At 41.6% G+C, this 26,812-nt stretch overlaps 2 protein-coding genes across 4 annotated transcripts in view; both read right to left on the minus strand.

The window, feature by feature from the left end:
- Nucleotides 1–453: 453 nt before the first annotated feature.
- Nucleotides 454–3,054, minus strand: foxa2 (forkhead box A2). Its single transcript, XM_061063028.1, has 2 exons — nt 2,749–3,054; nt 454–2,046 (listed from the first exon to the last, which is right to left on the minus strand). Exons 1-2 carry the CDS (start codon nt 2,818–2,820, stop codon nt 871–873), a joined length of 1,248 nt encoding a protein of 415 aa, XP_060919011.1. The 5' UTR covers nt 2,821–3,054; the 3' UTR covers nt 454–870.
- Nucleotides 3,055–14,124: 11,070 nt separating this feature from the next.
- prkd3 (protein kinase D3) overlaps nt 14,125–26,812 on the minus strand; it is a 43,190-nt gene continuing 30,502 nt past the window's right edge. Inside the window, exons 6-19 of one of the 3 annotated variants that reach the window (XM_061062441.1) lie at nt 26,244–26,433; nt 26,083–26,160; nt 25,806–25,992; nt 25,327–25,450; nt 24,996–25,073; nt 21,147–21,423; nt 19,825–19,877; nt 19,328–19,400; nt 19,095–19,201; nt 18,759–18,920; nt 17,452–17,550; nt 17,097–17,364; nt 16,425–16,510; nt 14,125–15,775 (exon numbers count right to left, since the gene is read on the minus strand). In XM_061062441.1, the coding sequence (XP_060918424.1) occupies nt 15,602–15,775; nt 16,425–16,510; nt 17,097–17,364; nt 17,452–17,550; nt 18,759–18,920; nt 19,095–19,201; nt 19,328–19,400; nt 19,825–19,877; nt 21,147–21,423; nt 24,996–25,073; nt 25,327–25,450; nt 25,806–25,992; nt 26,083–26,160; nt 26,244–26,433 (1,956 nt within the window). In that variant the 3' untranslated portion in view covers nt 14,125–15,601. Of the gene's footprint in view, nt 15,776–16,424; nt 16,511–17,096; nt 17,365–17,451; nt 17,551–18,758; nt 18,921–19,094; nt 19,202–19,327; nt 19,401–19,824; nt 19,878–21,146; nt 21,424–24,995; nt 25,074–25,326; nt 25,451–25,805; nt 25,993–26,082; nt 26,161–26,243; nt 26,437–26,812 lie in introns of all 3 variants that reach the window. The other 2 variants (XM_061062442.1, XM_061062440.1) reach the window with 2 other exon arrangements.

Consider the following 26,812-nt stretch of genomic DNA (forward strand, 5'->3'; position numbering starts at 1 on the left):
TAAGGACCATTTTTTAAATAAAAAAAAACCTAGCCTACAGATATCGTGACACTTAGGTTATTTATGTTAAAATAAATATTTCTTAAACCCTCTGTTTCTTTAATAGCCAAAAGTAGAGCAATTGAAATGGTTGAACTTAACTGTTTGCATAAATTCCTCTTTGCAAATTATCGGGGTTTTTTTTTTTATTATACCTTATAGTCATAAATATTGCATTTTTATTCATCTTAAAATAACAGAGATTATCTTGTTTTTTTCCATTTGAATTTTTTTCCCTGTACTATCCTTTTTTGTTGTGTTCATTTGTATTATTTTTTTAATCACCCCTTTAAAGAACTGATGTTGCTGTAAAAATGTGTGAATGTATTGCTCGAGACGTTTGTTTCCTCAGTTGGGTTACTGTTGTTGCATAATAATCATAACAACAATAATAATAATGGTCAAACACTGATATTCAGAAAACAAACCCAATAACACTTTAATATAGATTCTGTTCTTGTCACTACAAGAATACACATATACAAGCCATAAATAGAATTACACAAATGATTGAAGAAATCCTGTGAGGCATTAAAATGCATTTAGGAATCCAGATATGCAGATGTGAAATATTTTACAGAAAGTTGTTGTTGGTCTTTGGGTCCTTTCCTGAAGCCGACTTCTGAACAGATCTCGTCACATTATCATTACTTTTAATTATTAATATCAACATCCTCTCAAAATAATTAGGCTACTAACAAACTCGACAACTAAAACGGTGGGAAACGTCAAAAATATTTGAAATACATATTGTACACAAACTCTATATTTTTTTTACAAATGTACAAATTGCAGGGGGAGAAAGTCCACATCGGATGGCGGGGAAAGAGTTTATGAGGAGTTCATGATTGGCCGGGAATAAACGCCTTGGTAGTAAGTCGTGTCAGGTATGGAGGAAGAATCCAGGCCGGCTTTTCCCGCCATGGAGCCCATGGAAAGAGCCCCGGCCATGGGGGAGCCATAGCCGGAGTAATGCATCACCTGCTCGTAAGTCTTTAGGTCCATTTTGTGGTGCTGCTGCTCCGAAGACATGAGGTTATTTATGGAGAACGGGTGGTTGAAGGAGTAGTGGTGCTCCGGCTTCAGGTGCGCTTCGTGCGCCAGGACTGAGTGATGCTGAGACATGAGGTGCTGCCCCTGCGACACCGGGGAGGCGGCGGCGTGCTCCGGGCTCAGGGCCTGACCCGGCTTCATGTCCGACAAGGATCTTTTGTGCTCGCCGGAGGACGAGTTAGAGTGCGGGGACTCGTTGCCGTTACAACTTTCTGAGCTGCTGTTGGAGGAGCCGCCGTCTCCGCCTTTACGGCCGGACTCCTTCATGGACTTCTTGTCGCACTTGAAGCGCTTCTGCCTCCGCAGGTAGCAGCCGTTCTCAAACATGTTCCCGGAGTCAGGGTGGAGAGTCCAAAATGAGCCTTTCCCTGGTTTATCCGGAGACCTGGGCACTTTGAGGAAACAGTCATTGAAGGACAGAGAGTGGCGGATGGAGTTCTGCCAGCGCTGCTGGTTCTGCCGGTAAAAAGGGAAGAGATCCATTATCCACTGGTAGATCTCAGCCAGTGTCAGCATCTTACTGGGGGACTGTTGGATGGCCATGGTGATCAGGGAGATGTAGGAGTATGGCGGCTTGGCGTGCGTATAGCTCCTGCGGTAGGTCTTGGGGTCTCTGGACCTGTTTATGTTAGACTGTCCGTAGATGGGGCTCATGGCATTCATATTGGTGTAAGATGTCAGCGCGTTCATAGACGCGGGCTGCGCCGTCATGGGGCTCATACTGGGGCTCAGCGCTGCGCTCATGGCTGTCATACCTGCTGCACCCATGCCGTTCATGGCTCCGGTGCCCGGTGACATGCCGGTCATAGAGGGGCTCATGCCCGTGTTGACGTATGACATGTTCATGGAGTTGGCGGTCATGTTGGCGGAGGTGTTCATGCCGGACATGCTCATGTAGGTGTTCATCGAGTTCATTCCCAGGCCGGTGTTCATGTTGCCAACGGAGGTGTAACACTGTCAGGGGGAAGAGAGGCGATCATCAGTGTCATGGCACAAAGTATTACAATGAGGAATTAAACCGACTGTAATAACTCAACACAGGGGTCAGATTTATTTAAATATTTTAAAATTCAAAATAATATTCATTTAGATAAGAGTAAGCTCACTTTTTGATTAAATTACGCACGGGCTTGTTTAAGTTAAAATAGACATGCAGACTTCTGCCCTAGAATGAATTAGTTCTAATGGAAAACAAACCCGATTTTAATTTATTTGATAATAGCCAACATTAAGTGTCACCAGTATTGTAAGGAAAATAAGTCGAACAATCCGCTAAAAATGTACAATGTCGATGCTGACACCTGTCACCTAAGGCTGTGCTCACACACAGCGACTGCAGCCCAAATATTTGAGTCCATCTCCCTAAAATCAAACAGCTCATGTGTTAACTGAGCAGAAACAAGACAAAAAAAACAATAATCTGATCAAGTAAAGATACGTATAGATTTATGAAATCATAATCCGAGTGAAAAGTTTCCACCCCGACATGTCAAGCAACTTTGTTAGGATAGTGCGCTGCGTGGAGATGGGGGAGGATTTGGAGGCGCCTCAAGTCAATATTTGATCACAAAGTTAATATTATCTCAGGGCTAATATTGAGTTGTATAAAATGGGATCGGCTTTAGACAGAAAAAAATATATATTTAAGGTACCCACCTCAGGCTCTCCGTAGTAGGTGCTCCAGTCGGTGTGTTCGTGTCCTTCCATTTTAACTGCTCCGAGCATCATGGAGGACTTTTACCAAGCGTCTCCCAGCAGAGGAAAAGCCGAAAGTGTCTCTAATAGCAGGTGACTGGGGACCACTAAGTATGCGGGTCGTCGGTGTGTCCCTTCGTCGAGAACTGGCGCATGTGTGTCTTGTGAAGGCAGCCGTGAGATGCGTCTGTCAGTGACTGGAGTTGAAATGACGCTCTGTGCTGCCTGTTAACGCTGTGATATAGCTCTGTGCGCTAGGCAAGCCTCCAATCCCTACTTCTACGCCTTGGGCCCTATTTGAATAATCTCCTCGCACCTAGGCGTGAGACTCCTCAGGCTCCCCCTCCCCCCAGCCCCAATTGTACACCTGCACTGAGTGAAAAGAACAGTTTCTAATGAAAAGCTTCATTATAAACATCTTATTGTATTTTGGCTGAGTCAAAAAAAGAGCCATAAAAGGAATGTTTGGCGCTCTTCCTTGGTGTGCTTTTCATTACGCACATCCTCCAACGTGCCCATTCTACTCCAGCTGAGCTAAAGTCATGATCCATTTTTATTGTGATGCTTTCAATGAATTTATTGCACTATCTCGAAGATTGTTGACATTCCTTTAAAAAAAAAAAAAACACTTTAGAACACGAACATATGATAAATAAAAAAATATAATAACGTTTGGTCTATGCGCTTACAGGAATGTATTCATGCATATGAAGCCATTAATTACTAGATGTAGATTACACTGTATAGCGAGGGGTTTGTTGCACAAAACAACACAAAACAATGTCAATGGATCACTCAAACAGTAACATTAATTTGCTTTTTAAATGACAGTCTTAACCTGCTGTGACCATTCATCATATTTGTTATGTGGGCCTGCGTGTCTATGTGCACATAGGATTCATGAAAATGAAATAAGTTAGATCAAAAATGGACATTTTAGAGAAATATAAAGACATTGCATCACTTTCCCCGAGCTGTTAAACAATGGTATTCCAGTTCAAATCAGCGAATCTACTTTACCAGTCAATTGCGCGCATTGTTTCTAAATAATTCCACCAATGCTTGCAAAATTCGAGATCCATTTATATTAACATGGATAGAAATAAAGAGCGTTTCTAAACGTTTTTAATCAGTGTTGCATATGCCTCGCACAGCTTTAGAGCGCCCTCTCTCGGTTATTTCCCTCATCTGGTTTTGTTGTTTGTTGCACATAAAGCAGCCATATTCATTCAAATTAAACGTCTGAGGAAAATGATCGATGGTATTTGTGAAGGTTTTCTTAATATTTGAGACAAAAATGATTCAAAATTGTTTACACAATAAACATTGGTGCTGTGTAGGATACCTAACCCTATTCTTAATAAAACACGTTTTTATTTCTTGAAATAAATGTGGGCTATTGACCATAACTCTTAATTGAGCTAAAACAGACTGAGCGTCGTGGTGTATTTATTTGTATTCAACCATACTGGCTTTTCCCAGAGTCTTTTTTAATAGAAGTGCACTCTCGTTTCTTCATTTATCCACTGTCTCAGAGTCAGACGGCCGATTTCTGGCCTGCAGAGGCCCTTTAATCCTCGCAGCACGTACAGTATTTGTATGACACAAACATCAAGGTGAGGCTGCAGTCCGGTGCCAGCCACGTGTCAGCAGTGGTACATCTATTTGACTCCATATTTACGCAAGAGCATAACTATCAGTATAGAGAGCCATTAGTAAAGGCGAGTAAACCTGTCGTGTTGACGAGGGACTAACAGAGTCTGCTTAACTTGGAAATGAGATCATGAGAAAAAGCTGTGTGTGTGTGTTTGAGGATTGGGGATTTCAGCACAGAGAGCTGGAGGTGGTCAAATCTGCGCTTTCCCGGCTTCTTTCGGTCAACACGAGATTTTCAGGCTTTCATTTTTTTTAATGATTTAGGCTATAATACGTTAATGATGGCAAAACAGTCCAGTCAAATTGCAGTGTGCACCAAATGAAAGATTCACATTTATAGGCATATTGTATTTGTTGTAGGCCCTCACGTAATTATTATTTAAAAAATAACGACGATAAAATCAAATGAGTTTCTCACACACATCTGTTGCACAAAAGGGAACAAACTGATGTCGGGCTGTTTGAATCTCGACGACATCTATAACAAAAGAAAGTTTGTGATTTGTGTTAAACAAGCATGTGTGGTATTGGCAAAGTCAAAAAGAAAATAGAAGACTTTTTACACAACAGTGTGAGATCTCCCAATGGATATTTCCAACGTTGCCTGTTTCTAACCAAACCAGTCGTATGTATGGAATGAAAAGTACATTTTCATGTTTTTCCCCAAATTACAGACACCCAATCCCCAGAGCTCGAAAATAGTCCTTGACCTGCATGACATTATGTTCCTGAATGAGACATGTTGCTAATTCCACAGTTAATCATCAACCTGCCACAGTCCTCTGACATGGGTGAAGGTCACTTTTTGGATTTAGTCAAAAACAAGAACTTTAACTAGGCCTTGTGCCACTGCTCTGTCACCCATATTTTGGATCCTTTTTTTAAAATCCTTGTGCAAGGTATGAGTTTAATGATTCATATCGGTGTAAAGGGGAGACACTCCAAGATAAGAACTGACCTAAAAAACTTATGACTGGCCTAAAACACTTTACACATACTCGAATGGGGTAGTGTGTCTTTAGAAGAATGTCACTGAAGGGCTAGTTTTACATGACTGGAGGATTTGAGACACACTTAAAATGGCAATTCAATTCAAATTATTTACTTGCATGAATGTTTAAGAAGGTAAATTAAGGTAAAAGCATCAAATAAAAAAAAATATCACACAATGCTGTAGGAGAAAAGACTGAAATAGAAAATTCAGTAATGTCCACAATTTTGAAAATTATTTTATTGTTTTTGTTTGATGTAAATGCAAAAACTCTGGATCAATCATTTATGCAATAATAAAGCCTAGGAATTAAAAACATCAGAATGTGGATCATTAGGAGTTTGTACAACACATGATATTAATATTTTGCCTCGTTAGTGAATGCCTTCGCAGAGTTAGAAAAATTGTACAGGTAATTTCTACAGCTTCAAGATATGTTGCAACATAAAAAAAGACCAAACTTGCAGCTTTTGGGGAGTGGTTGTTGTTGTTGAAGCTCAGATGCGTCGGCTTTGTTTGGCTGAATTTCAAACAATTCCTCAAATCATTGCTAGTGCATTACTTGGAATTTGCAGAAATGAAAAACAATCTAAGTAAGGCATGATGAATGTTGAAATATAAAGGTTGCATTTCAGCAACAACACAAGCTGAAATGGAAATGGGTGTCCGGTGAACAGCAACACCATTTGACCAGCATCAGTTATATTTTTGAATGTTCTTTTTTTTAGATAATTTGATCCCAAATGTTGAATCATAAGAATTTCAGTGTTCTTACGGTGCTTTGCTCAGGAAAATTAAAGGGTTTAAGGTGGGTGAGCAATGTGCCCCCCTTTTATAATGTAGGTGGAGAGTTAGCCAAACACTAACAATATGCTGTTTCATTTCATAAACATCCCCTTTTGATTGTACGCCTGTAATAGTAAGCTTAAAAATCTTTCTTTTATACCCAAAATGAAATAAAATGTGTTTCCTTCTACATGCTCAACAGCCATTACTGCAACATATAGGATAAAAGATGCACAACCCTGTGTGTACACTTTAGATGACAAGAGAAAGTATGAACTCTCTCTCACAAGGACGAGTCAAGAAAAACAAAACAGAAGGCTACACTGTGTTCTAGTAAAGATGACCTTTTCCTACTGAGTATTTTCAGTCCAGACAAGCGGTGTTCCCCATCTCTCCTCTTTCAGCGCTACTTTTGCCACTTTGCTGATCAATTAGCCCTCATGATGATCAGTGTTACAATTCACACTTCAGGTGTCATTCCTTCGCTGGTTATGACAAGAGCAAACACTAAATGATGAAAGTTTAAATAGTCAGTTAAAGAAGTGAAAGAAACACCTGCATGAGCAAGGCCCTAAAATCACACCACTATAAGGTTTTGCTGGTTCCAGATGCTGTTGGGTGTTGCGGGGGGGTTTCTTGGGTGCAAGGGCAGGGGTGCTGAGAACAGGGTGCTCTCTGCTCTGTGAGAGGAAGGCGGAACTCTCGAGCATTCCTTCAAACACCCAGGAGTTGTTGGCAGGAATGTGTTAACTTGAAGGGTTCAGCTTTCAAAGTGAGGATTCTTTTTCAGCCGAAACTTTAAGATTCACTTAAGAATGCCTCTTTTTGTGCTTTTGTATCTTTCCGTGAGGACAAAAGTCACACTGAACAGCACGGGGCAGGAGAGGTTAAGCATGTAATTCATCAAAATAAAATTAATAACAAGAAAGTCTTCCTCTTAGAAAGTGCTGGAAAAAAAATGTTTGCTGCCAACTTGCCTGTGGTGACAGTAAACATTCCAGAGCCGGGCTGGAGTTTGGACTTGCCATTATCTGCCACAGCTGTGACAACGCCTGTTGGCTGCAGGTTTGTGGCTGGCCACACTGTGTTTACCTGGAAATGAATCTGAAAAGCGGCTGGACTGGGAAGGCACACAAGGCAGCTAAATAAAAACTGAGAGTGGTCAGCAACGAGATGCAGGGTGGGAGGGAGTCCAAAGTTATTGCACTGGCCTCAGTGGGTCAGGGCGCAAACACAGGCGTAAACGCACTAAGGAAATCCTCAAATACGCACCTTTTGATATTGAGAGGAATGCGGGGAGGAATGCCATTCGATATGTTTTATGTTGACTGTATCCATGGCAGATTCAATACTTGTCTCTTGTCATGGTAAAGGAGCCTGTGTTGACCGCTGCCCTTCATTTATCAAACAAGGTGACAGTTTATCTATCAGACCACAGGAGGAGAAAGAGGACACTAGGATCCCAGGAGATGCACAGATCAGATGTCACACAATGCAGCAATATAAGGCTCTTTAGACAAGACTTTTTAATTTCAACCTTGTAAGAACACCTCCTATATAACAAGGTTTATGTTGTTACTGCAGTAGCTTTATCATTGATCAATAAAGCATTTTCTCATTCTTAATAAAGCTGTTGTAAGCATGAATAAGAACAATAAATATAATTTATGATTGGATAATCTTTATGATTATGGCAAACCTACTAGCTCTGGTATTGATAAAAACCATTCATCAAGATTAATTAAATCTGCACTAGACTTTTAAACATTTTAAGTTTCCACTTTGGATGAGACATCCTTAATAAAGTGTTGATTTTGTTGCTAATGGATTGTTTACTGAAGACTAAATTATTAAGGATATGTAGCATAAGGTTTGCAAGGTTGTGAAAATGACCTGAAAATGCATGAAATCCGGTTCATTAAAAATCATCAACAAGCAAAAGTGCAAACTGAAGCTGTTTTATTTGCAGGCAGGATATCATACAGAAGTGGTGACCAATTGGATGCACTTTGAGAAACATTTCACTGGTGGTGGATACTTAGTTCTATATTTAACAGCTGGATTAAAAAATGCAGATTAAAGACAATTTAAAAGAGGTTCTATGATGAATAAATGAAGTCAAAATAAAAGCTTCTCATAGTTCATGCGGATTGTGACATGTACTTAACCAAATTTAAATTCTGACATGGATTTGGTCAGATGCCGTGGCTCCTCGTAATGTCTGAACTTTCCAAGCAACGTGGCTGGGATGTGTATTAGGGCCAAAAGATTTAATATCACCAAATCAGCACATTGTTATTCATTAGTGGACCAACTGCAGAGTCAATACACATTTAATCACAGACTGAAGGCAATTAAAACGGGAGGGGGGCCACTAGTGCTATGTTAATTAAAGTGCCGGGCTCCCATGGGAAGCTCTGAGTCTAAATATCACTACCATCAAGCCCACGCCATAATCCACGATGAGCTATTGGCGTTCACACCCGCTTGACTGTCAGATCTGCGTCAGGCTGGACGAGAGGGCAAACCTGGCCTGCTGATTAAAAAGTTCTGTTTCTGTGTGATGGTCTTTCTAATCCTAGAACTGACTCGAGAAACATGGACGCAACCTTTGAGCATTCTGTCCATATTATGTGATATTAATTAATGGGTTTATAATACGGATATTGTAGAAATCTTTTATACAAATTTCCCTCTTGAGCACCAAAATCAACCATTTCTTCACATCCCTGAGAGACCTCATGAGAAAATACACACACATATATATTTACATACATCTCAGCTCTACCTCTGAGAGAGCTCGGCTTTCCCCACATTTCCCTTTCCCATCAGTCTCTCAGTCAGTCAGTGAGTGCAGCTCATATCTGCTCCTGTCTTATCTGTATTCCAGGCTGATGGGAAAATTCAAGTTTGGGATTACCTCTGACTGCTGACCCGAACCCATCTCACACAACTGGCCTGGCCTGCACTTTCATTATCCCCATGCTTCAAAGCGCCGTACAACAAAATCTCACACTCTCTTGAGCAGGCACACGTATCTGAAATCCCTCTGGCTGAATGTGCGATCCTTGTTTTGTATGCATGAGGGTAGAAATTAACAAAAGGCTGATAGTGGAGAATGTATATCTGGTCTACAGTGGAGGGGAGCCTATATCTTCTCCCTTCCACCGGGCGGTTGTCTCCTTCCTGTATGAGCTGAGGGCCCATCCATATGCAGATGGCTAATTTGTAGTGTTTACAGAGGAGCAAAGAGGGGGCCGACAGCTCATGAAGAGGGCTGAAAAGAGGCTGCCTACGTGTCACCCCAGGAGCCCGGTGGTAAAGCCTGCCCTACCAGAGCAACAACATAAGTGTCCAATCTGTGTTTGCTTACCCGTGGACACCGATGACTGTGTCCTGGCCGGGGGCCTGTAAATTGTGCTTTTTTTACAGGCCCTGACAGCTAACAGGCTATTGGGAACAGGGGCCCAATGACACAGCCACTCAACAGATTAGCACCTCATCAGCCTCCTGCAGCTACGAACAAATACAGTCCCTGCCTCCTTAAAGACACAAAGGGGTTGCCACCGCTAAACAGCCCCCCGCCAACAGAGCCCCCACCCTCCTGTAGCCACAAAACTTCCTGGTCTGGTCTTTCTCTGAGGCCACAGCTGCATCAAGGGATCCATCCCGAGTCCCTGAGCCCACCCCGACCCCAATTGGCAAGATGTGTGTATTTCAGGTGAGCAAATATTGCCACTTGCCTGAGAGTTCAATGGCCAGCCCTTTCAGGAGGGGGGGGGGGGGGGGGGGTTGCGTATTGCATAGGGTACATGTGGCCTCACACAGCAACCGGTGCACAGGATGGGTCAGGGGAATTCTCTAGGCACAGCTGGAGTCAGCAAATCAAACATACCTATGTAGCTCATCTGCATTTTCCCAGACAGGGAAACCATTTCCAGCTTTCATTTCCTCTCTACTCCACTTTTACAACAAAACAATGTCCCCACACACACACACAGCGTTGACCTTTTCATCTGAAATACACAACTTACAGAGACATCTGAGGTATAGAGACATCCATTACCTCACCTATCGTCTCTTCAACAAAACTAAAACATCCTGTAAAAAGATGAACATGACTGCACTGATAAAGGCTGTTAATATTATAATAAACAACGTTTCTAGTATATTTCTCCAATACACGCATTCCAATATATAAATGGTCAAATACGGCTCAACGATTTGTTCTATAACACAATGTGAAATACTGATTCTAAACTGGGTATCATGGTTTTTCATAGCACATCCTGCGCAATGTCTCTACTGTTTTTTGTGCACATTGTTGTATTTATTCAATGATCTGCAATATTTGTAAATAGCTCTACTTCAAAACTCTACATTTTGTATCAATTTCTGTATTTCTTAAATATATATTTATTATGTCATTCATATTTATATTTATATTCCTTTATTTTCCTACTGCTATGTTGAGTAAGAGAACAGCTGTAACATCAAAATTTCCCCCTGGGGAATATTTCTAATTGATGATTTCTGATGTACTGTAAAAAAAAAAAAAAAAAAAAGATGTGAGATGGCAGATTAAAGTCATCAAATAAATCCTTTTATTTGCTGGTCATGATTGAAGGACAGCATTGAAAGGATTAAAGGCCAGCAGCTGAATGCCACACCAGCAGGCTCCTCAGGTAAAGAATCCAGGGCCAGCTTAGGTAAAGGCCACAGGCCCATGTCCGCAGCCAGCTGTGTATTGGGTCGGAAGGTGATGTGTCAGCGAAGAGGACCACCTTGATCCTCCCCCCTGGAAGTCAAACAGAAGTGTGGGTCGCCGTGTCCTGGGAGGCCCTCTTTGCCGTCACAGTGAAATGGAACTGGCCCAGAAAGCAAACAAGATCTCTCCCCATCTCTCTCCCCTCACAAGCCCAGGCCGAGCTTGTCTGGGTGATGGGTTTTTCTGTTGTTCTGTTTGTTTGCTTGTTTGGTCTGGAACCCATGGATACCCAGCGTGGAGTAGAGAGGAGAAGCAGAGGAATGGAGGACATAGAAGAGAGGAGAGGAAAGGTGGGGATGATGTGGAGGAGAAGGTGGTGGTGGTGGTGGTGGGGGGGGGGGGGGGGGGGTGCAGGATGTGTAACACACAGACCTCCCCTTGAGGTGATGAGAGACCTGCAGTGATGCTACCGGGCAAAGCTGCTTGACAAATACACACAGACCGCAGGATCAGGGCAACAAAGATAGATCGCTGTCTCTGATCCTTCACCAGATGTTATTTCTGACGTGCTTCTGACACCACAGGCTTTGATTACTTCAATTCCAGAAGGATCTTTATAAGCTCACAATATATTGGATTTATATCACTTGTTTCCACTTGTTAGGGGTGAAACCCTTTTTTAAAGCTGTTTGTATTAGAAACTTCTATAAAATGAATCATTTTCCAGATCAAAAATGATTCCCCACATATCCTGTGTCAAAAGTTTCTCCACATAACTATTTCACCAGTTAATCTCACAGACAGTGACACCTCCTGGCAGCACAGAGAACTGCTTTCTTTTTTTACTGGATGAAGATAAAGGATAGGTACACTTTGTCCCCATATGACATTATAGGAACATCAACATGTACACAAATTCTAAGACTAATATTTCCTGTCTTGCAGAGCCTGAAAGTTTTCCTTGTCCTAACATTCAAAGTATCTTAGCATATTTTTAAACATGTGCAGAAAATGTTACGAATTTGTGTCATATTTGTTTGTCCACAAAAATGTTACGTTTCTTAAAATGTTGTATTTTTGTGCAAAAATGTATATTCTAAGTTGGCTACAAACCTTCTGTGTCCTACTTCAGTAACAAGTCTGTCATAACTGGCAACAATTGGCTTTTTTGTCATTCATTGCACTGTAAAAACAAAAAAGTCATGGTAACTTCATTAACTAGAAGTTGGTGTTAATGTGATAATTCCATCTCTCCACTAATGAGAAGATGATTCAATTGAAATTAATAATTGATGAGGCAAAAGGATATATTAAGTTGACCAAATGTAAATCTATAATAAAGAACACATGACAGCAAGTGGCTGCAAAGAGCAGAGGTTACCGCCGTTCACTGACATAGATGGTCCCTGGTTAACACAGCGGTTGGAAACATTGTGTGGTAAATACAAAAATGAGGATTTAATTTGACTACAAAAGTTATTTCATGTTGAATACAAATACAATCTCAACTTCTCATCACAAAATTAAATGTTAAAGCAGTCCTGAAACTACCTTTTTTAAGTTCAAACAACTTTTTGTTTTTTTACAGTTTGAGATGTCACAAACTAATGCTGGTATGATAAAATGTTATATTAAGATGTTAAGTTTCTCACAGACGGACTAACCTCCATAAAAGATGAATGTTAAAACAACCCCATCCTGCGACACTCTGTACATACATCCTTTCAAATTAATGTTTAACAAACCAGTCAACATAAACACATCACATTTGTGAATCAAGAGGGCCTCTAATATGGTCCTTAAAGTGTTCTTTTAACTTCCAATGTGCTACAAATAAAACGCACTGAGTGCACCCTGTCAATTTGACTACAAGTAAGTGTGTCATAGCTCAAACCTCCGTACATGCAAAAGCCAGCAAATGCCATCAACTGTAATTCAACAAAAGCCCCTACAGTACCTCTTTTTACAGAGCACATAATGGTCTGTTTTTGGAGACACTTTTATGTTTGTTTAGATTTTTGTTAAAAGTTTTGCTTAACATGACTTGATTTTATTGACACAATTTTTTCATGAGGGGCAGAATAAGGAGTTTTCTCTCAATCTAAAGAAGTTTAACCAGCATGTAGTCTTGTAACTTTTACACCTCAGTGCAGCCAGATGAGGGAGACATTGCACTTATTTTGCCTCTGCAGCTTTGCTAAAATCTCCTTCCTTTGAACTGACTGTAGCTTCTCTTCTTTCTCCATGACGTACAGTGTTTAAGAGCTGCGTTCCAATAAGAGACAAATTATGTTGAGTAATGACGTTTTATTTGTTCTCTGCTGCATGTGTGGGGACCAACTCAGTGAACTCCTTGATCGTGCTGTTGTATTTAAGTCTGTTCAGTTTCTACATGGCTCCCCTGCAGGAGAGGTTAATGGGGTCATCTGGCCTGCAGAGAGGATTCACATCTTGAAACCATTCAAACAAGCAGATACACGAGAGCGCTATTGAGTACCATTTAGAGGAAAGGGGATATCTTCAACTTCACATCTGTGGCCATTTGATAATAGCATAGCAATAATGCTAGTCATGACTGCTAGCAGTGGTCAGCAACATGAGCGAAGGGAATGTACATGAGAGATTTTGGGGAAATTTAAGGCAGCTGACCTTTTATACTATCTCAAACAATAGGCCCATTCTGACAGTCCAGGAATTAGACTTTATTTCATGTTTAATGCTAATCACACACTTGGTACTTGAAGAGAGTCTATGATAGAATTTTTATCTTAAACAATTTCAAAGTCTTCCACAAACCCCCCACATCAACACCACCCTCTTTAACTACGCCATTACTCTGTTGTGGTGAGCGACTGGCTCTGCGAGCTGCATGGTGTGGTGCAACAATCACATCCAGCTGCTGAAAAATGGGAACTGACATGCAAAACCACTACACACACATACTCACTCAGTCACACATCGTGACGCAACACACACACACACACACACACACACACACACACACACACACACACACACACACACACACACACACACACACACACACACACACACACACACACACACACACACACACACACACACACACACACACACACACACACCTTCAAGAAGTTGAATCTTTTATGTACAGTCTATGTGCTGCATTCAAGCTGAGAAAATAATATGGTTAAAGTCATTAAGTGAAGGAGAAAACTTGTTTTTATTTAAGAAGTTGACTTTTAATTCCATTGGTATGTACTGAAATATACAAAACACTGACACCTGCCAATCCAGCGGCAACAAAGACAGAGGAAGGACAACAGGGAACAGAACGTACTCCCAAAACACACCAATAGAAAAACTACAAATCTGTAGTAGTTTAAAGTAGTTTGGTAACCAAAACGTCTTCATACTGAGTTTTTTCTTTGTCTACTGTCTCGACAATCGGGTTGTTGAAAAAGTCCAGACAACACAATAATCAAGACATAAAAAATCATTTGTTCAATGTATCCAAAGTTCGGTCTCTGTGGGTGTTGTAGCACTTCAGAGAAGTGAAGAGCAACATTATTCCAGAACTGGAAAAAAATCACATTACTTCAAGAAAAACATGAGAAAGATACAAAGAAACATAATGCTCCAACATTGAGTCCTTGCTTGTTCAGCTTCACGATGAACAGAGGAAAAATTGGCTCCATTATTGCTTGTACTGAAGGATGAGAGGTTTGGTCTCGCAGCGTGTCCAGCATGTTCATTCAGAAAAAAAAGTAAAAACATTTCAAAAACAAAAAGTGTGGGAGAACAAAATCAGTAAAGGTCTGTAGGTCACTTTGTTGAACGGGAAATTTACACAAATTGCGCACTACTAGCATGATACTCAAGACACATGTTGATTAAAAATAATTGTTTGGGGTTTTGTTAACACTGCGTAACATTGCATGAAATTCACTCTCTCTGCTGAATATCACTGGTTGAAATTTTGCCCCTTCACTTGACATTAAAAGTGTTCTCTCTCTCTGTAGCAGCCAATAGTGTCTCTATTCAATTGCTGTTGTTTAATGGTAATATAGTGCAAAGATCTACCACATTTACAAAAATACAATACAATACAAATGTGTGTGTGTGTGTGTGTGTGTGATAGTTCCAGTTTCATGCCAAAGGACAGTCTCACAAATGTTTCAGAAATGAGATTCAAACTCATTGTTGAACTTCTCAGGCTGTATATCCCTTGTGAAAAGTGCCCTTTACTCCTTCACTAAGCTCTCTCTCTCTCTCTGACCCCTCTCTCTAAATTAAAGAAAAGAGTCATATCATAACCACATTTGTGCACACCATATCTGATCTATTAAGTTTGCTTTGCATATTTTGGTTTTGGATTGTTCTTAAAAATGAACCAAACTTAAGCAAATCCATGGAATGTTTTGATATTGTGCAAAAAGAGAAGATGATGAACACTCTTCTCCACTGACAGTTTCTCAATCTATCTCCACCTGCGTGCTGCTTGTAGCAGTGGATCATGCTACAATCTCTGTCTGGTTTCTCTCCTTTTAAAGCCTCCAGAGAGTCGTTCACCTGATCGGCTTCCCTCTCTGCTTCTAAAACAAACAGTCCGGGATGGAACATCCTCAGCTCTCGAAAGCTTCAGTGACAGTTCACGTCTTAAATACATGTGGTGTTGTTAGAACCCTGTGCCACTAGGGGTCCTCTTCCATGTCGTCCAGGTTGGGAGCCATGATGAAGTGTTTGGGGTAAAGGAGACTGTGCTCGTCTGCGAACTCCTCCCAGCGTGCATCGTCACTTTCATGTGTGATGTAGCGCTCGCCTCGCCGTGTCTCAAACTCCCTGAGGTCCAACCATGTCTGATAGTCCTGAAATAGACATGAGCACTGTCAGTACATTCTTCTTATCAGATGGGAGGTGTTGAAGACATACAGTTATTGAATTCTTTCGGCCTTTTATGCTTGTCAGCTTGTTTGAATAAAACATGACTTTAATTATTTTTTCTAAGATGGAAATGCTATTACACGAAATTTCATTTACATGAAAAGCTTTGTTTTGCAATTTGTTATGCTTTGAGTCTGTATGTTCACAGGTTTTCAATAACACCTTTATATGTATTTAGTGAGGAAAGTGTACGTTGCCGAGTGATACAAGAACTTTCTTGGACATTCTCAGATTTTCTAACATCAAAAACTTTACTGCAGCTAAATCAAAATTTGAATGGACTGGGGCAGATTCATATACCTTGAAATGAGAATGAAAAGGAAATGGGGTATTTTATGTCTCGTTTTGTTTGCCTTGTTTGGTTTCCCTTTTGTCTTTGTGTGTTATTGGTATGATTTTTTCTAGTGGTTGATTTGAGTTTTTTAATTGTTATATACTGTTTGAAAGTTTCAATAAAATAGTTTTTGAAAAAAAAAAAAGTACTGCAAACAGCAAGACAATATCCAAATCCTTTATTTACACTGATCAAGTCAACTGTGTCAAAGGTACAAAGAGAATAAGTTCATATGTCACCTGTAACCACGGATGGCTGAGACACTTGTCCACGCTGTACCTTTTCCTCATCTTGACTTGGAGAAGGTTGTTGATCAGATCTGTGGCTGTAAAAACATAACATTCACTTCATTAATAAAGTGAATTCTAAAGACAGATCATCTCAAACATCATACTAAAGGATGTGACTCATCTATATTTATGCAAGACTCTCTCAGCCAATCATAGTAAGATGAAGATCGTCAGCGTATAACAAGAGGAACACTGCTTCCTGTGGTTGGTTTTCTAAACCTTTCAGACTGTATGTGAGAGGAGCTGCAGTTTGGGCAGTTTTGAAAGTGATTCATCTCAACCACAGACACAGAAAAGTCAAAGCAAAGCTCAGATGACCCAGACGAGTAGGTGGTGGGGGGGGGGGGGGGGGGGGGGGGGACGACGCTTCTGGGGCTACAGGTCTGAGTATCAGTTTGAAAACAAGCTACAGCAGCAACCGGCACTAAGATCTGCCAGATAAGATCCAGTGTTGGTGATAATCTTCACATTGATTTATGTTGTAAAAATATTTCTTCCTAGTTTAATATTCCATCTTTATTGCTTGTACACAAAAGCAAAGTTAACTGGAGTGAAAGTCCTTGTATGTGCACACAAACCTGGATAAATAATAAAACTGAGTCTGATTCCTAGTCTTCTTACCCTCTGCAGAGATGTCCTTCCAGGGCGTAGGGGGGTACATGAAGGCAGCGTTCTGGATTTGGTCGTTAATGTCCTCGTCCTCATTGAAAGGAAATGTCCCACTCAGGCTTACGTACACGATGACTCCCACTGACCACATGTCTAAGGAGCGGTTGTAGCCTTTACTTCGCAGCACTTCTGGAGCCAAGTAAGCCGGGGTGCCCACTACAGACCGACGGAATGACTTCTCGCCGATGATGCGGGCAAAGCCAAAGTCACACAGCTTTACCTGGAAGAAGACAGAAAAACATGATTATTTTACAAACACTAATGCAAAACATATATACTGACATACGCAAACATAACTGCTGTTTACCTGAGGAAACGGTTCTGCAGAAGCCAGTAGAACATTCTCAGGCTTTAAGTCACAGTGAACAATGTTTTTGAAGTGCAGATGTCTCAAGGCCACCAGGATCTAGTGGAAGAGGAAAACAAAAAGCCCAGCGTTAGCCCAAAAAATCCAGATGAAATTAGCAGTGTATGGTATAAACAGGATAATGTTTGTATAATCTAGGCAGTAGAATTTATGGTGCTCCCATATGGAAAATGACACCAATAATATAAGCATGCACATGCCCTTAAATACTACCATCCTGACCAGCACCTTTACATAAAGAAATATGATCTCATCTCATCATCCCATCTATATTCACGAGGCTTGTGGCATAAACTCGCGCTGTACGCATGTCTGCCTATGGCCCTGAACCAAAACCACTGTGCGCCTGGCTCTCCTACCCTGACCCTGACTTTGACAGAAGTCCTCCGGGCCACATCAGAGCCAGGCCTGCCACAGCTAATGGGGCTCTTGTTAATGGCCCCGCTCCTGTTTGGGATGGGGGGGGGGGGGGGGGGGGAGGGGCTCAGAGTCCTGCTGCTCTTTCTAATCAAGCCACAAAGCCACCAGCACACTGCAGGCTGTAATCCACAGCCAGGGAGGAGGCTGTGATGCCATGCAGACGGTTCCAGTAAACAATTCCCCCCAATCAGCTGACCACAAGAATAAACAGGCCCTGGAGCTGGAAAAGAGGCGCATGCACACCACCCCAAAGAAACAGGAGGGAGGACAAGGGGGGGAAGGAAAGCTACTTTTTCTTTGGGTATCCAGAGTGAAAGGGATTACATCAAGCATTTTTTTTAAAGGTCATTTAAAATAAACGTATGTCCCCAATGAAAAAACGTTCAAAGCTGATTCAAAGTGAAAGTTCACAGTCACCAACCGAAAAAGACGTGATGGGCGGAGGTAGATTCCATCCCATAGTGTCTACATATATAAAGCTCATCAACTCAGTCAGCACCCAGGGGTCTTTCTGTCTTTGAAGTCAGGCCCACCCCGTGTCTCAGTGCCTGCACAAACGTGGTTCTCCTTTCTTTTTCCTCTTTAAAATGCTCCCTTTACAAAGTCTCTGCACTATCTTGTGAACATCCCACAGCCCATGAGGAACCTTATGAATGATGTTTTAATATAAAATTGCTTGAAATTACATTTATAATGCTTACTGAAAGGTAAAGTGATGCTTACATACACGCTGATGTAATTAGCAGATTTTAGCAGGTTAAAAATGGTAGAAAAGATGTCTTGGATGGACTGGAGGGAAGAGGGGGGGGGGTCTCTGCAACACCGACCTGTGTGACTAAGAACTTGGTGATCCGTTCGGGCAGTTTGCTCTTCTCGCTGGACAGAATCATCTCCAGCATGTCGCCGTGCAGCTTCTCCATGACAACAAACACCCGCTCCGGCGTCTCGAACATACACTCCAAGTTAACGATACCTGGGTGATGCAGATTCTGTAGAGAATAGTACCATCAAAACACAACAAGGAATAGTGAGACAGGTGCTGACATGTTTGTTCAAAAGCAGTTAAACATCCTGTAGGACGTGCAACCTCTCAGACAGAAAGCCCACGCTCTCATTTGGAACATATTATTTAAGGGATATGATGAAGAGATTCAGGTCATTACCTGTAAAATAGCTACTTCGTTCCGTAGCTGGCTCTCCTGCTTTGTAGGAAATCTCATCTTATCAATAACCTTGATGGCCACATCTCTGCCACTTTTTCTGTGTTTCCCTGGAACATCAAGGGGCACAAGAAAGTGAATAACATTACGTTAACTGTAACAAATTGAATACAATCCACAGTAAAGTTTTTGTTATATAAAATATAAGTGGTTCCATATGCATGAGCCAAACATACCTCCATACACGATGCCAAACTGGCCCGATCCCAGAACCTCATCAGAGAATATTTGGTAAACTGAGGCAATATCCTGCACAGAGATAATGTGCGCTGTTACTGTCGTGTTTAACTTTTACTGCTGTAACATTTGTGGAATTTTTCCATGTTGGCATTGGCAATGGATTGATATTTACAACATCAAAACCACAGAAAGAATAGTCCTCTCTCTAAATGTTTTCTGCTATTGCAAAAGGTTTTTTTTATATTTAACTTTCCCTCAATGCAGAAATGAAAGCGAGACAAACATCCCTTGACCCGAAAGAAATGAGTCTGCAGCTTCCCCATTTTTTGCAGCATGAAAGCTTCCACTGGAGTTTTTTGGTAAAGAAACAGTAGGATAAGTGTCTGACCTAACCACCACCGGTTCTTTAATAGCTTATGAATGCGTGCAATTTGAAGACCATTCTGGGAATTGATGCTCGAGTTTCTATTAGAAAAAATGAAGTACCACTCACCACGTTCTCCTGTATCTGGCTGTTGGACACAGATATGCTGATGGACAGCTCTGCTAAAGAGAAAAACACGCTTTAACATTCAGCAAGTGGACAAACGACACTTAACCAATGCATTTCATAGCCAGTAAAACTTATTAGTGCAAGAGTATCACTCAAATACTAATATTTGTTTTATTTACACAACCTTCTGGTTTATCCCAGCTGCATGTAATAAGTCACAGCCCCAATAATGAAGCATCTCATTACACAATCATCTGGCTATAAATTTGATCAGGGGAGCTATGCATGACTGAATGGTGCAAGTATTTAATGCATTTCATAACTGGAAACTGGGGCAGCCACTTGGGCCAATTCTGCATAGCCAACGGAGAAGAAAGCCAGAGATAAAAGCAAATAGCATGATGGGGTGATCAATGATGTAATGCTACACACAACAATGTCCTTTTCATCTTGGGTGAAGAAGAACAACAGCGCAATGATAATTAACCGCAAAATTGCCCCAAGTGTCTGTGGACTAAATTATTAATTAACTATTGGTTATCAATCAACCAAAATAAAATAATTGATGAGTTCAGATGTCAAAGTGACGAGGATTATTGTGAACAGCTTATTGGCATCTATGAGTGACAAACGAGTTTCAAAGGTGATGTAATGAGTCACGTCTTTCAGTTTCATGTCTTCTGTTGTGACCACTTGTGCGATCATGCCAACAACAAGTTATGATTTGTCGCAAGCAAGCAAGCATGACTCTCATGTGGAACTCGGATCTTTGTAACGATTAATTACCAAATAAAAGCCGACAGCTTCCAAATTAATTGCCTCTTCTAAAAGAAAGATAATATCACTCCTGTCCTGATACTGTGAGTTAGTCTCAGTTTGTTCCACAGTTAGGTCCGTTCATTTAGTGATCCCCAGACCTGCTTCACAGCTTCACTTCTTTCGACCCATAATCAAGAACACAAGATTTGTATTTTTTTCACTTTCAAAATTTGGCTGGCTGACAAACTGCTGTTTTTTGTTTTTTTAACCATGTGAGCCAAGAGAAGAGAACGCTTTTCTTTCTATTCAAACCCCAAACGTATAAGCCCACATAATAAAGGTTTCCATGGTTATATTTGATTATTCTATTTGCTTTTAAAAGGTTGGGGCCTAACTTGATAACAATTTAGTCCTGTGTTGTGTTAGGAAAATCTCTGTTATATCACAAGTCATTACCGTCAGGGGAAACCCAAACTCAGTGCCCGTCAGTACCTTTAACTACAAAGTCGGTCATCATCACAAAACTGATGTTTAATGCAGAATTAGTAATTGTTTTTACTCACTATGATCTTTGCCCTGTCCAGCAGCACTGGCCACGCTGGGCTGAGGGGTGACGGGCATCAAGGCCTGTCTGATGGCCTTCTCCCAGCCCTGAGCCACCTCCATGCCCACTCCTGAGGCAGCCAGAGCCGGGCTGTGGTAGTGACTGCAGTTGTTCTCTCCTACATAGTACACCATGGTGGCAGTGATGATCTCAAAGCAGTGTGGGTTGCTGCCCTGGGCGAGATTGCTGTAGTCTCTGGACTGTTCCACCTGGAGGATCTCGGACAGAGGGATTTCCTGTGGGAGGAGTCAAAGAAAGGGATTACAACCATTAACAAAAATATAAAGAACATCTCTGGGTTTCTAAAACAGAGATTCAGGAGATATTCATCACATGGGTGAAAGGGTTGTTTGCATTGTCAACCAAATTCACATGAGGCTTCACCAACAACCAAAACTTCTGAACAAAGCACAGAACGTTTATCAGTCCAACAGTGGACTGGACAAAAACATACAGTACCCATTTCTACAAGCATGCATTATTTATTAGATCAATCCTCAAATCTTAAAATGATACATAGGTAAAATAAAACAGAAAAAATACAGAAATATTATTGATGAAGAAATAGTTAAACTATGCCTAGAAAAAAAGGAGGTAAAAAAATACACAAAAATAAAACAATTTTATTTCTCTCTACAAATCCAACAAGTTTCCTTCTCCCCTGAAAAATTGCCTATTTTTTAAAATTGTTGATATTATCTAAAGACATGAAAACAGAAACACATGAGGCTTTGCATGAGGATAAACTGCACCTTCTAAAAAATATCATGGCAAAAAAGACAGATACAAGTGGTAACACTCACACTCCAAAAGTCTCCTCGCTGGTTTGAAATCACAGGGATGATTAAACAGTCCGAAATCTAACTTTCTCTTCTACTCTTCGCTCTCTTGTGAGCACGCACAGAGAGGACAGTCTGAGCGCACTTTAAAAATCCCCTTCTCCTTTACACTTACTGTCAAATCAAAGAGAGGAGGGAGGGTCGAACAATTTGAAAACACAAAGAAGTTCCAGCCAATGGGGGCTCACAGAGGCACACGCTGTCCCCTCCACGGGGCTCACCACAAGAGTATCAGATGAAGTGCTTGTGGTTAGCGGGGCCGGGTCACGTGAGCGGGTCCTGCGGCAGCTCAAGTGCTCCGGTTCCCTGATTACAAGGCAGGGCCAGCCAGAGGCCCCATCTGAGCACGAGCCGCTGGCGCTACCGCCAGCCACTGAGAAGAAAGACACGGCAACTACCGTTCCTCCGTAGGGTAGCAGTGTGTGTGTGTGTGCATGTGTGTGTCTGTGGGTGCAACGTTTGAGTGTGACAGGACTCAATCTGGAGGAGACAGAGAGAAGCCCCTTCACCCCATAAAAGGGTCTTCAGAGAAAGCCACAAGTACAGGGGTCTCGCTCTTCAAACGAGCAGCAGTTATGGCTTCCAAATGGTGAAAATGGCTGCCATGCCTGGCAAGCGGGCCACCACGCGACCACCACTAATCAGATTGGAGGTATAAAGAAAAAAGGCGAGGGGAGGACAGTGGCCACACACTGATGAGCAGCAGGCAAGAAATAAAAGAAACATGCCCAAGACAGACAGTTTCCCGGATACAGATTGAGCATATGGAGAATCTGTGGTTTTGGAGAAGAAACCCCTCTGAAGGAACCCTTTTCTACAGGAAACCATCTACGCTTCTCTGTCATGGGTAGAAATGTGCAACTATGAAGCAACAGGCATGGGGCAAAAAAACTCTGTATATTGAAAAGAAAGGCATTTACAGCAAGCCTTCAATTAGCCCTCTGAACGTCTTAACTGAGCCGAGTGCCAAGTTGATAATAAAGAACCACATAAAGCTGCCAGTAAACACACCCTGAGGAGTCGGTCCCTGCTGAGGTTTCTTTTGCAAGGCTTTAGTGGCAGGACATGCAGGGTGTGACAGAATAATTGGGAGAGAAGAGTGAGTGCATTAAGTCTTTTTTAAGATTGTGTAACAAGCAGCATAAAGAGAGAAGGTAAAAACAAAGGGGTTAAACAAAGAGCTGAGTATAAACCACCTGTTTGACACACACACACACACGCACACACGCACACACACACACACACACACAATCTCAGACGCACTCTGGAAACTCTGCTCCATCCTACACACCATCCCACTGCAGCACAACTCTGACCACAGCTCGAGGAGGTGTCAAAAGTCTCAAAACACACACAGCGACATGAACAATAAAAAGAATTATATCCCCCACCCTGCACACACAAACACACAACCGAGCGAAAAAACATGTGGAAGTCTTTACCTTGCAGGCTGTAGTTCCTTCCCTCTGTCCCCACTGTGTAATTACTGTGCTATTAAGCCCCTGCGGCAGTGTAATGACTGAGCACGATGCTGGAACTGAGGGGAAAGTGTCACACTCTCCAAAACGTATTTTACAAAACGAGCTCAAAGAAAATACACACTACTAAAGGAATTTCGATTGAAACGTGAATAATTCCTTTCAAATTTGAGAATTGAGCACCTCATTGCCAAATACTCCTTTTGAGTCCCTTCAAATCCCCCTAAAAGTCCGATCTGATCAACAATCGCTTAGGAAAGTGAGACAATCCTTTCACTTCAGAAACGGAAGAGACACAGATCGAGGGTAAAGAAACACGCCGGGGGAAATTTCAGTGGACTGAACTGACCTCAGCGTAAGTTTACAGTTGCAACACGGCAGCCCTCAGGCTGAGTCACACAGCTACCACCGGTTCAAGATGATTTACATACCTCTCATAAATGTGTCAGACAACCTGCATATGAAAATGACTTTGGCATTAACACTTGTTAACTATAACAAGGTAATGCAACAGTAACTTTTGATACTAAGGAGCTATCAGTACATATTAGTTCTTGTACATATCACTCTTTGCTTAATGTGTTTATTGTTGATATTTAATGTTATATTTGTACATAAGAGAGCACAGTTCACTCAAGTTAAATTCCTTGTGTGTGTATACCTGGTCAATAAAGCTGATTCTGATTACAGGAGCCTTGGACACTTATGAATCAAAATACATGAAGCTGCTCACTTTTCTGACAATCATCAACGACGTCTGTGGACAACTCCTGTAGTAATTTGGTGTTATTAGTGTGTTGTGCAAACTTGCTCAGTGTGTCATTCCTGATAGGTGAAGCAGCACTATTCTATTGTGGTTTTATTTACTTTTCATCTGATAAAATGATAACTGCGCAGAGCTGTGGAGTGTTGGTGTTTATGCTCAGTGCAGCTAGTCACAGACCAGTATATATTTCACCAAAGTGAAATATGTATGTTGACAAGGTCTCTTCCTGATTAGAATGGTCAGGAAGAGTGTAACATCTTTCAAATCTTGAAACAATAAAAAGATTTTTTAGGTCAAAGCTGGCAACAGAACTTTCTGACCTAGTAGCTACTATCGATGTTATACGGCTGAGATTAAACGCAAAATGACAGAGCGTGTGAAAGCAAAGCGAAGATTAGAGGAAAAGTACAAAAATATGGTATGGAATACTGTGCACTCTTTCAGTGACACACCTCCAACCCCTCTCCCCTCCTTCTAAACACCATGGAGTCGAATGGAACACACGGTAATTAAGTGACAATAAGCGCAAGCGGCGGACACAATTGTCCTTTACTCGAGCTGCTATTGCCTGTGGCCAGCAAACCTGTCGTTTGATTTTTACCTGAAACAACCCCACTTCAAAGAAAGACAAACAATTCCTCTGTTAATAAAAGTGCTACTACGTATTCGATTGCTGAGGACAAAATGATGATTTCCCTTCAGGAAGGCAGAGATGATTTGCTTACTTTATAGAACTTTGCCCCGGTGTCGTTCTGGAACAGACTCAGACTCTTGCTGTCCAGTCTCCAGTAATGTCTTTTCCGCTGTTAAACAAGGAAACAAACAACAAGTTAGTCCAAATGGTAGAGCGTGCAGGACCTAAAAAAAAATATATATATATTTTTATATATGTATCACCACACTTTAAAGTTTAGTTTCATGAGGAAAATACCTTCTGTGCTGAATTCAACACATGTGAACAGCTTTGGAGAAGGAGTTTTCCCCTGCATACAGGCTAAGCACTGCCCATTTCTGACTGGGCTCCTCTGTTGGACTTTTTGGGGTTATCAGTCTTACCAGGTTGTCCCTGCTCGTATAATGAACCATCCAGCCCTCCTTCACCACAGTGGAGCTCCGCCTCTTGGTGTGTTTGATGGACTGGACCACCCGCATCAGAGGGATGTTGCTGCTAGTGGAAGGACTAAGCACACACAGAAGAAGATAAATACATCGATTATTAAGACAAGTTGTAACTGCTTCAGAAAAAAATAATGTAACGAAACAGACTCCGTTCACCTACAGTGAACTTGTGAGATTTGCTTTCCCATCAACCTAGTTACTTCCAGAAATTCTGCACATGGCTTTCATAGAATTTGGTAGCAACTTTCAGCAGGGAACATTATAAGTGCTGGTACTAGAGTAAACAGTGCCCCCTACACCTCAAAACTGAAAATCTGCAGCAGCACATTACCAGCCATGAAACAAAAACAGCTGGAACTGGAACCAGAAATGAAAAGTGGAAACTGGATAACACTATTAAGCAAACATCCTCACACCTGATAGTCTTGATGGGCTCTTCATCTTTCTCTCTGTCCAACAAAGGGGAATCCATGTCGAACATCCTCTCGTCAGGGGTCGAGGATTCTTCTGAATCGTCCAGCCCTCTGCCTCCATCCATATCATTACTGTCCACCTCCATGGTATCCATGGTAGTGTCAGAGTCAGGGCCAGGGCTGGCTGGCTCTACAACAAGTGCGTTTAACATATTGTACATTTATTTTAAATTGCGAGTGACAGAGATGAAGCACGGTGAGTTGGGATGGCAGAACCTACCTCCATTAAAGTCCACCTCGCCCAAACAGTCTCTAGGTACCTTCGACGCACATCGCTTATGGCAGTTGAATCTGCAATCTAGAAGATGGAATTGAAAAGATGATGCAAACTTTACAGAATAGTGATAATTTCATATTCTGTATTGAACCCCAATCACCTACCTTTACACTGCATGCCTTGGCGAAAGAGGCCCTTGAGCAGACGCTTGCAGTACTGGCAGATCGTTGGACGAGTGTAGGTGTGAATGGCGAAGGTGTGTGGCACCTTGACCCGCCCCAGCACCATCTTCTCCATCCAGATGGGCCTACCGCTCCAGGACAGGATCCTCTTCCCTGCCTCCTGGTGAGACCTCTGCTGCAGGGGGGGTGGTAAAACAAAAAGAGAAGAATTAAAAAAGACAAAAAGTGGAAAAACAGCCCTGAAAGGAAGTCATTTAGCAGATAGGGAAAGGCAGAGGGAATAATGACAAAGCAATAGACAGAGAGAATGGAGGTAATAAGAAATCTGTCGTACAGAGTTAGATCAACAAGTGGTCAAAAAACGCTTATTGGATCTGTCACATTTGACCACACATGAGCATTAAGCTCTGGTTTACTTTGAATCAGTCAGGCAGTCTGGAAGCTCCTGAAAGGATCGAGAAGGAAGAATGTTCCATATTCTTTCTCCAAAAAAATGTGAGTAGCAGATACATAAACTTGGACGTTCAATGTCATTAGCATAATTACATTTT

The sequence above is a fragment of the Labrus mixtus genome, chromosome 18 (genome assembly GCF_963584025.1).
Source record: "Labrus mixtus chromosome 18, fLabMix1.1, whole genome shotgun sequence".
Taxonomy (NCBI): domain Eukaryota; kingdom Metazoa; phylum Chordata; class Actinopteri; order Labriformes; family Labridae; genus Labrus; species Labrus mixtus.

Excerpts from the sequence above, each read along its gene's own strand:
- foxa2 (XM_061063028.1), bottom strand. The coding sequence starts at position 2,820 with ATGATGCTCGGAGCAGTTAAAATGGAAGGACACGAACACACCGACTGG. Across the intron at positions 2,047-2,748 it reads CCTACTACGGAGAGCCTGAG|TGTTACACCTCCGTTGGCAA; the intron begins GTGGGTACCTTA and ends TCCCCCTGACAG.